We start from the raw sequence: 10,588 nt of genomic DNA on the forward strand, positions 1-10,588 counted from the left end.
CCATCTTTAAAATGCAGAATTATAACATCTAAAGCATTAAATATTACATAGATTCAGTACAAAACATAAGTAACACATGTTACGTGTAAATATTCAAATGTTGACATTTAAAATGGTCTGAGAACCTATGCTTCAGATATCACTAATCTCGTGAGATTCAATTGCAAAGCTATTCTGGAAGTGTTCCTGTGGTAACTTGCTTAACATCACCCACACAGTGTCCATGTTAGGACTTTATATAACTTTTTTTGGGGGGGGGGGGAAGGTGATATTATAGTGAAGGAGCTATATGGGACTGGCATGCATTCAATTAAATTCAGTTGTATTTTGAAAATACACATTGCCATAAAACAGCTTTACAAAAATCCAGAGAGCCACTACCAGGGTGAAGTTTGGTAGGAAATACTCCCTGAGATGGTATGAGGAAAAAATATTGAGACTCAAAAAACCCCATCCTCCTCTGGGGAGCACTGAACAGTTAGCATTAACTGGATCACACAGAGGAAAGACCCATGAACTTTGGGTAACAACAATGTCAGTCTGAGATATGGCTTTGAATGGAAATAGCCAGCAGAGCACAGGTTGCATCTTCCTTTGTGTAGAATTAAAAATTAATTAGAATTAAACTGTTGAGAGGTGCTGAGGCTACCCTTTTAGCCCCAACCTTGAACCTTGTGCTTTAATACTGTAATACTGGCATGGTTCCAGGGCTGGTATTTGGTTCACATGTTCACATAATTTCCTCTCAGTCTCACTCTTCGGGAGCTTGCTCTGCTTCTCATGGCACAGATTGATTTTGGTGACAGAAATCAGTCCATGTTTGCTTGGACAACAGTCTCTAGGGAAGCTGACACCCGAAGACAAAAGATCCATGTTAGAGACTGTGCTTTAGCAGCTTCGCTGAATGCACTAGTCGGCATATCCCAAAAGGATCATAGTGTTAAGATCATCTTCAGTGAGAGAGGATGTGTTCAGTGTTATACTTGCTCTACCATTTAACCATTATATTTGCATCCAAATGCTTTTGTTGGAACTTGTTCTGCTAGTCTGTTCAAAATGGCAAAATTTATTTGAGCAGTGGATTCTCCTCTGACAGCAAAAATGATGTTGAAGGAGGTCCTCAGACAAGAAAAGCCAGTCAGACTCAACACAGCAGAAGCTCACTCTTGTCATTCACCTCCAGATCCATTGTGAGCTCACTAATCCAGCATGATTGTAGAACCTCCATGATCTTAATATCCTGTTCTTCTCTTTTTTGTACCTGGGCAGAAATGGGTTCAGTGAACTCATGACATCAGCCACAGTGTTCTATAGAGATTTTTTAAATTGCAAAAAATGTACTGGAGATCCGGCTTACAATGGTATTTACTTTGTTGTTTTTTCTTTTCTAATTTAATACCTTTTGACCTAAAATCAGGGAGTCCTTTATCTGTTTCTCCCATGAGCCCATTCAAAATTTATTCATCTCTTTATTTCAAGCAGAATTCTCCCCAAATAACAGTCTACTAGGGTTGTTTGGCAAAAGGTTTCTTATCAGTAGAATCCACTCATAAAATCAGAGAAACTACACAAAGAGCCTTTTGAAAGATGTTTTGTAAAGAACATAGCAATGGTTCTGCCTCTCATTAAGTATGGGCATGAGAAAGTATGGTGGCAAGGCACCTGTAGATCTCAAAGATCTAATGTTTGAGTCTTGTATGTACTGTGAAGGACCTAGAACCTGCAACTTTAGGCTTTGAGTTAGAGGCCTATGAATCAACCTATTATGTCAGAGCACATTCCAAACATGGTTAGATTAATCGGGTGATAATTAAACTGCTTGTTTCTAAGCCAGAAATGTGAAACACTAAAGATGTATGTAATTATAATTTAACAGACAGTTCAGTCTTTTTAATGAAGTCTCTGTGATATATCTAGGTAGACAGAGGATATCCTAACAAGGCCATTCATTCTGACAGGAACAACCACTGAAACCAATCCTGTGTTGGCTTCACGCTTTTTTCATTGCTATTGGCACTACTAGAGAGGGCTAACTAAACTAAACTAACAATTCTTATGTGCTGATTGATCGATATCTTACTTAAGTGAAAATGAGATTTTCTGTATTCCTGGCTCTGTAGAACCTTGTTTCAGCTATAAGCAGCATTAAACTTCCTCTTGCATATTTACTGACATTAATTGCTTAGTGTCCTTCATTCTGTTCAGAACAACTATATCTTGGATGTCAGCTGAGCTGTGCAGTGATGTTTATTTATGAGCATGTAAAAATAATAATTCTCTGTATTGAAATCCACACAAACCTTTTATTTTCTTCAAACTGAATCCTTATCGAATCTATAAATTAATTTTTCCTTCAGACTGGGATTTGAACCTGTGAAAAGCCTTAAATGTACATCCTAATACATACAGTACTTTAATTCACCTTTCAACAATGCTTTAGCTGTATAGACTGTAGGCTAGCATGCTAATATCTGATGAGCTTGGATAGTAACACATTTTTTATATAGCTACTGATGGTAACATTTGGTTCTTTATATTTACTGACATTAATTTTTGGAAAATTTGTTTCCTTTGGCTTATAAAACTGAGACTTTCCTCCCCTATAATTGTGTGTGTGTGTGTGTGTGTGTGTGTGTGTGTGTGTGTGTGTGTGTGTGTGTGTGTGTGTGTGTGTGTAAATAAATATTTATTATCTTGCTTTTTAAAGTTCATTTTTGGATATTCCTTGTAATACACTGGGTGTAAATTTCAGGCCCTGGTCTTGCGTTCATTGCATACCCTAAAGCTGTGACCATGATGCCTTGGTCTCCATTGTGGGCCTGCCTCTTCTTCATGATGCTCATCTTTCTGGGGCTGGACAGTCAGGTGAGGTATCACTTTGCCCTCCAATTTGCAGTCTGACTGTCACTTAACAATTATGCACCATATTTACAGAATTTCTTATTTCAGTTTCTTGACCTTGACAGAGCATGCCGTATGTTATTTTATGACACAAATGACATATTTAATGATGTAACCTGTATATTATATAATATAAATTTGCCAGCAAGGCCAACTGGATGGCATGTTCTAAATGTAACACATGGACAGTAGGAAAGACATGACGCAAACATATCACAGTATGATCTTATTCTGAGATATCAAATTAATAACCCTGAGATTATACTGTATCTTAGATCTTAAGGGGCGCACATGTCTTTGAATACATCTGAATTGTATTGCATACCTTAACCACTACACACACACTGCCTGGTGGCAATGATGTTTTGTTCAAGCAGCACATTTTAGTGTTTCGTGCTTACTCTGTGCTTAAACACAAGCACACACCAAAATATGGATTTTTGTTTTTTACATGGTAAAAAGGTATCTGCATGCAAACACAATTTAATGATGCACTTGTACTTATATACCAAACTGCATGATTACCATTCTTTCTGTCTGTAGTTTGTGTGTGTGGAGAGCCTTGTGACTGCAGTGGTGGACATGTACCCAAAAACCTTCAGAGTGGGCTATCGCCGAGAAATTCTCATCTTAGGAATGTCTGTGGCTTCGTTTATAATGGGTCTAACCATGTTGACAGAGGTAATAATTCTTTTTAAAAAATAAGGCTTTGACGACAAGGCTCTCTGTCACTGATGGCAAGGCTCTCCTTACTCTTGCTTTCTATGACTTCCATCATGACCTACAACTTTGATGACTGGCCTCTCACACAGTCTTCTACAAGCTATGCTTTTTATTTCAGTTAAGATCTGTCACCCATAATGCAGCTCATGAAATAATCATCAAGTCCCTTGATGAAACAAATTAGGTATGTCAGTCATTGAGGAAATTGCTGCTGTCAAGGGCAGGGGGTGAAGAGAGGTGTTCAAATAAGTATAGAGCTTTTACTCAAAGGACTGACTCATAAAATTCCCTGAAGATATATTTGAATACATTTCAGTATGTCAGTACAGAGAGATAATCACTCTTCACCCAAAGCATATATTAGCCCTGATTCACTTTCGAATCTGACAATGAAGAAAAGTGGGAAGAAATCTGGTACAATTTTTAATTAAAACCCAAGAGGATTTGCTGTTGCTGCACTGTGTTACTTACTCTGTGCTTTTAAGGCTGAGTCCAAAAATAGAGTTGGATGCAGCAGGAGCTCTCTGTCTGAAGCATGTGCAGTCAGATGGATGTTTCGCTGTGATAAAACCTCACATGGCTTCAACTGTAAAATAGATGATACTTCTAGAGGTGTTTAGGGCTGAAGGGTAAAAATGATCTGCCACTATAGTGAGGTAGCAGGGGTGTTTCTGTCTTTAAATTAAAGGCATAGCTCTTTAACATGATGGCAAAACTCTTAACACATATTGTTTAGGTATAATGTTATCTAAAAGTTCATTTTAAAATCTGTTTACCCAAGCTACCACTTTTAAGAAGTTAAACTTAGAGAATTGTTTAAGCTGATGAGCAACACTGCTGACTGCACACAGATGACCATGGAGTGCTTTAAGAGATATAAGTGCATGATGTAGAAACCTTTTTTCTCTGTAATTTGCCCAATAGCATTTTCTTTCTCTACTAGGGTGGAATGTATGTGTTCCAGTTGTTTGACTACTATGCTGCTAGTGGTATGTGTTTGCTGTTTGTGGCCATCTTTGAGTCCATCTGCATTGGCTGGATCTATGGTAAGGTGTTTTTCTGCTTTATTTACATATGCATTCATTTCTATACTTTATCTTTCATACTGTAGTCACTATATAAACAGTATATATAACATATGTAATCATTCTGTGTTTGAAAAAGGCAGTACCTTATGTATTCAACCCCTTAACCAATTATTAACTATAAAAGGACAATAGAGTCATATTTACACTGTGAAGCCATATTTTTGCTGCTCCTATGCCACCTGCTGGAATGTATCATGTATTGCATATAATAATACATTTCAGCAGAACTGACAGTTCAAGGATAAATATACTCTGTGGAGTTTGAATAAGAGTTTCAGATTGTATAAGATGCTTTTTTGCATATGCAAGGAACCACCAGTCTTAGAAAGGGATCTGAATGGTTTGATCAAAATATGGAGCTTTGCCTGATTACAAATACTTGTAATACTTTAGGCAGTGACAAGTTTTATTTGAACATTGAGGACATGATTGGTTACAAGCCCATATTTTTCATCAAGTGGTGTTGGAAGCTCCTTACCCCCGGCATCTGTACTGTGAGTTTAAGACTAACCAAGACCTATTTTTCAGATTGTCATTGTTTTGTTTTTAATTTTTTACACAATTACTTGTCTTTGCATATGCTTATATTATACAGGCCTTGTGCTATTAGAGAAAATGAATGTAACAAAAATATTAAAGATTGCAGTGATTGTCTAGGTCATATGGCTCTGGGATAACTGTGTCATCTTGCTCTTTTAGGGGATATTCCTCTTCTTCTTGATCAAGTACAAGCCTCTGAAATATAACAATGTGTACACATATCCAGACTGGGGCTATGGTATTGGGTGGACGATGGCCTTATCCTCGATGATCTGTATCCCTCTGGGTATTGCAGTCCAGATATGGAAAGCAGAAGGAACCATTTTGGAGGTAATTTTTTTCTGGAGGCCTTTTTTTCTCTCCAACCAACATTTATGAGTTTTTTTCTTCTCACTGGATCTATTAAATCCATTAAATAACATTACTCTAGATTATATGTGTGCGTGTTAGAGCTATTTAGCTTGGTCAACAGCACAGGCATAAATTACCTTGATTAAAGAAATACTTCCACCCAAAATGCTAATGCAGCATTTGCTATGATTTCTGAAATCATAGCAAATATAGTTGCTATATAATGGAGATATTTATCTGTATATACATAAAATTATGCTGCGCTTGCAAGCAGTTTTGATTTTCACTTAGTAAGTTATGCTATAACTATGTTTGCGTTTTTGTGTATTTTCAATAATTATGCGTACCTTTCTGCACTTTATGTCAAGGAAATGCAAAACTATTATTTGATACTGATTTTGTATGTGACTGTATTTTCCTATGGTCTCAATTCTACTGACATGTTTACTGAGGAAATGCCATTTATGTGCCCTTTGCTCACCTAGTAGCACTTCTAAAGTTTAGAGTAATGGGTTTTGGCATCATATTTGACAGTGTCAACCACACACATAAACTACTTTGAGAAAACTATATCTTGTGGTGCCATTACAAACTGAAGATGGAAGTTGCTGCAGCACCTCAGAGTGCAGTGCAGAGCAGATGTCACACTGTGTCTGTGTAACTCAGACTTTGCCCTCGACTGTCCCTGTTGTGCCATGACTCGTTGGTTAAGCAAGCTTCAAGAAGCATGCAGAGTTCCCTGGTTGTTGGTGGTGCAGTATCCAACCAGTCTTAGTGTACCAGGACCGATTTTTGCTCAAAAATTGTGAATTTCATTAGAGGTAATAGCCTCATCTATATAACTTCTGCAAAGGTCCTGATTAACAGTGAGGGTTTGTGACACAAGTGTGCATAGTTTGAAACACGCAACATTCACTGTTTATAAATGGCCTTTCGCCATCGGATTTGTTCATGATTGCAGAGAATCAAGAAGCTGACCACCCCTAGCCCCGATCTGAGGATGAGGGGGCAGCTCGGTGCCAAGAGTCCCTATGCTATAAATGATGGTGATGCCAAATTGAAGTCTGATGGCAAGATCTCCACCATTACAGAGAAGGAGACACATTTCTAAACCAGTACCTACCAAGACACGTCCATGACCACCAAGAAAGAAAAGAAAAATGAACTTAATGTTTGCCTTTATTTTTGGAGAGAGAAAATTATCATATTCTTAGTCTTGCCCTTTTGCACAAATGATTAACACATCCATCACATTAACATCATCACTTAAAATATGTTTTATTTTGGAATATATATTGAAATTTAGGCTGTTAAAGGTGATCTTGTACTTTGTTGCTGTTTGTGATACTAGCGATTACTGTACTTAGACTGAAGCCAAGGTAAAATGTACTGTAAAATGTTTCTGCATTTTGTTTCTTGGCAACAGCATTATTTTGTAGAGAATGTTTCTAATGTGTAGGAGAACCACTTTGGACCATTCCAAATTTTACAGGTATGCTAGTGGAAGATGCTTGATTTAATGAGGCCAAGAGTGGGTGAATATTAACCCTGGTTATGGTATGCTCCTCTGTCCTTTGGCTAGCACTGCCTCGCAGGGCGAGCGTGACTCAGCAAACCCATTATCCATGGTGTTGTCTTATATGGCACGGGGTTTGCCGCCATTTCACAGCGATTAAACTGAGTTTAATCGAAGGTGACAGACGAAACGCAGATCATCACTTTTGCTTTTTGGTCTTATTTGGTTGTACAGAGAGCCATTTTCACACTCACATGCGTTGTCCTTTTGCTGTTATTTTGTAGTGGTGACTTCACACATTTGCAGTGTTATAACAGCAGTCCACAGATAAGCTTGTGGCCCAGGGATGGTGGTAGAGTTTTGTTTTTTCCTTTAAGTGCCAATAAAGGTCAGGGCCTTAAGACAGGGAACAGCCATGTGTAGGAGGAATGTAACTGGAATATGCAGTAGATGGGATTAAACCATACTTTACTGAACTGGCTACCACTAGCAGCTTTGATACAAAAATAATTTACTACTTTTTGTTTACCCTATACCATCTTTATTGAGGAACTGGAGGGTAAAACTGCACTGTTTACCATTAGACTGACAAAACATAGTAAATAGAATTACATGATACGTACATGATTGTTAATGCATCTAGTTTATTTTTCCTCATTTTGCAGACTAATACCAGAGTAATCCCAGTGTTGTTTAATTGAGGGAAGCAGGATATAATTATGTCATGGCACCCAGTCTGGGACCCAGCAGTCTAAACACTGTACAAGGACTTTTATCCAGTTGTTTTGGATCCACTGTGAGCCCTGTGCCCATGCGTGTGATTTTTGGTATGGTCTATTTCATCATGATATTGTCACCTCAGTTTGTGCAAGTAAAAGTAAAGTTTTTACATTTTAATAGCCAGTTAACTTTTGAGATTGATGTATATTTTTACATCTGGTTAGTTTTTGAGATGAACAAAAAAAAACCCATGTTTCTCAGAAGACTTTTGATATGTCATTCAACATTGTGATCTTATAAAGTTTTAGAGCTATAATGCAAATGTTATACGTGTTGTTTACACAGATTTTGGTATCCACAGGACATAAGAATGATCTGCTTACTCATTTTTAAAAATAAAATTTAAAAAGAAATATTTGTTTTGTGTAATGATGTAATGACCCAAGGCAAGTATGAGCCAGTGGGTGGCAAGACAGGTAAAGCTGGCAGACCATGTTTGACATGTAGCAAAGCTCTGTTTACCATGATGCTTGATTCAGTGCGTCTGTCAGTAGCTGGCTATACCCATGCTGGGCAGAAGAGAGCTTGGAGAGCTTTTGACAGTTTTTCTTGACCTCTCCCTGTCCTCTTTCCTAATTGAATGTGCCAGACAACTAGGTGAACCTAGATCCTAAAAGACACTGGTCGATGTGGGACACCAAAAGGGAAAAGTTGGGACGTACATATAGCCTCTAGTCACAGTGGGGCTACCCTAGAAATCACCGTTGTGTACTTGAATGTTCTTCCTGCCTTAAGTGTTACTAGAATGGTGGTCATCTTCCCATTCTCCTTTCGATCCAGACGTGCACTCAATACATGCCTGCCAAGTTTCTTCGGTCAACCCTGTCATGGTGGTATATTGTTGATCCTCAGTTCAATCAAGAGAGCTTATGTTTTGCTAAATCAATAGCTCATGACCTAGCAGTTCATTCCTGCAGCTCTTGCAGCTGACAGTGATCCTGGCTTCCTGATCCTAAGGTTCATCTCCTCTCAAAACATTCTTAAACTTAAACTTATGCTTGTGAACAGCTCTTAATGTTGTATAAATGAGCACACTGGAAGGAAAAGTCCTGCATTTTTTTTCCTCAAACAACGGACCCTCTCCATGATGAGTTTTAACGATACGAAAGGTTTTTCGGCACCTTACCATGTATTTGTATGTATTTGTATCACTCAAACTTGAACATTTGACCTAATATTTTGTGATATCTATATGTACAGTCTGTTCAAAAGCTTCTCTTGATATAAAAAACAAAAGTTTATCTCTTGAGGTGATTTGTTGCAAAATGTAACCTGGTGGTATTTCTTCACCAGTGTTACTTGTGACATAGTGAGTGATATGTAACAAATCTGTGATACATACATATCACTTACCTATTCTGTGTTGTTTGAGCTGCTGTTAGAGTTCTGGACAGGTTATTAGGAGTGAGCTTATACATTTTATAACCTGTAGTTGGCTGATGGCTAAACACTGTAGGTAAGGGGCAGGTGCCAACCCTTATATTTGTTTTTTGTGTGTAAATAACAAACAAATAAGTGATTACACAGGATTTCATTTTAGTTATTTTTAATGGTTTCCTTTCTTTAGTACTGTCCATAGTCCAGACTCCTCATGCCCAACACTGAACTACTTTCTCTCTAGCATATGCATATTATAAACACTGAAAAGATGGTTTGGTGTAAATTTTGTGGTATTTTCAATTTTGTGTTAAAATAAATAGGGTGAGTTACATTTCTACTGTCACCTCTTGACTTGCTTCCTTTCTGAATTATCCAATATTATCAGCCCCGTTTAGACCTAGACCTACCAATGGGTCATAACATTTGGGGGATCTTCCAGAATATAAACCAAATCCCTGGATGGATGTGAGAGGGGAGTAAATTTTGGAAAGGTTTGGTTTTGGCTCCTTGGCGCTTTTTGATCGTGATCCTCTCAACAGTGCTGCTGTGGATACATTGTCCGTACTGTTACTATGAATCACTATGAGGTTTGAAGCACAGACATGCTTAACCACACCTTCACTCAAGTTAATTGTGATTCTTAGAAAGGACGATTTGGTCACATGAAGTGTGCACTTTGATCTCTTGATTTCTCACCAGCTGATCAAAAGCAAAATTAGACTTTTTTTGATTAGCTAGTTGAGGTGGATATATTTCAGCCTACTTTTGGCACAGTAGCCACAAGTGACTAAAATATCACTACCAAATCATGCATGCACTTTCTGCACATCATGTTACTTATATATATATATATATATATATATATATATAGTCCTATCTCTTGCCAAACTTACTGAAACCCAAATAGCAATCTTCTTTGTTGTTTACAGTTGACACAAAACTGTTACACCAGTGTCAGAAACCCCTTCAGACATATCAGACAGCCACAAGAACCATTAGGCATGTAAAACGCATGGTTTATAGTCTGGTAAATCTAACAGTGGTAACTACAATAATAATAGTAACAAAACATCCTGGCAGTTTGCAAACTGAACATGTTATTCATTGTGAGATAATCATCTTTACTGCACACTTCCATTTGCCAACAGACTTCGATATAAATTCCACTGACTCCTACTTGTCACGGTACGGCCCCTCCTCCCAAGTTTCTCCCCGTGTTTGTGTGTGTGTGTGTGTGTGTGTGTGTGTGTGTGTGTGTGGCCACGCCCCCCATGTGTCACACCTGTTTGTAATTGCTTGTCATTTATGT

At 37.9% G+C, this 10,588-nt stretch overlaps 1 protein-coding gene across 2 annotated transcripts in view; it reads left to right on the forward strand.

Moving 5' to 3' along the window:
* Positions 1-8,254, forward strand: part of slc6a11b (solute carrier family 6 member 11b) — a 22,220-nt gene extending 13,966 nt beyond the window's left edge. Inside the window, exons 10-15 of one of the 2 annotated variants that reach the window (XM_027020350.2) lie at positions 2,753-2,865; positions 3,445-3,582; positions 4,568-4,670; positions 5,106-5,206; positions 5,412-5,582; positions 6,565-8,252. In XM_027020350.2, coding sequence (XP_026876151.2) covers positions 2,753-2,865; positions 3,445-3,582; positions 4,568-4,670; positions 5,106-5,206; positions 5,412-5,582; positions 6,565-6,714 — 776 coding nt within the window. In that variant the 3' untranslated portion in view covers positions 6,715-8,252. Of the gene's footprint in view, positions 1-2,752; positions 2,866-3,444; positions 3,583-4,567; positions 4,671-5,105; positions 5,207-5,411; positions 5,583-6,564 lie in introns of both variants that reach the window. The other variant, XM_027020351.2, reaches the window with a different exon arrangement.
* Positions 8,255-10,588: the final 2,334 nt, after the last annotated feature.

Source organism: Electrophorus electricus, chromosome 20, assembly GCF_013358815.1.
Source record: "Electrophorus electricus isolate fEleEle1 chromosome 20, fEleEle1.pri, whole genome shotgun sequence".
In the NCBI taxonomy this organism is placed as follows: Eukaryota; Metazoa; Chordata; class Actinopteri; order Gymnotiformes; family Gymnotidae; genus Electrophorus; species Electrophorus electricus.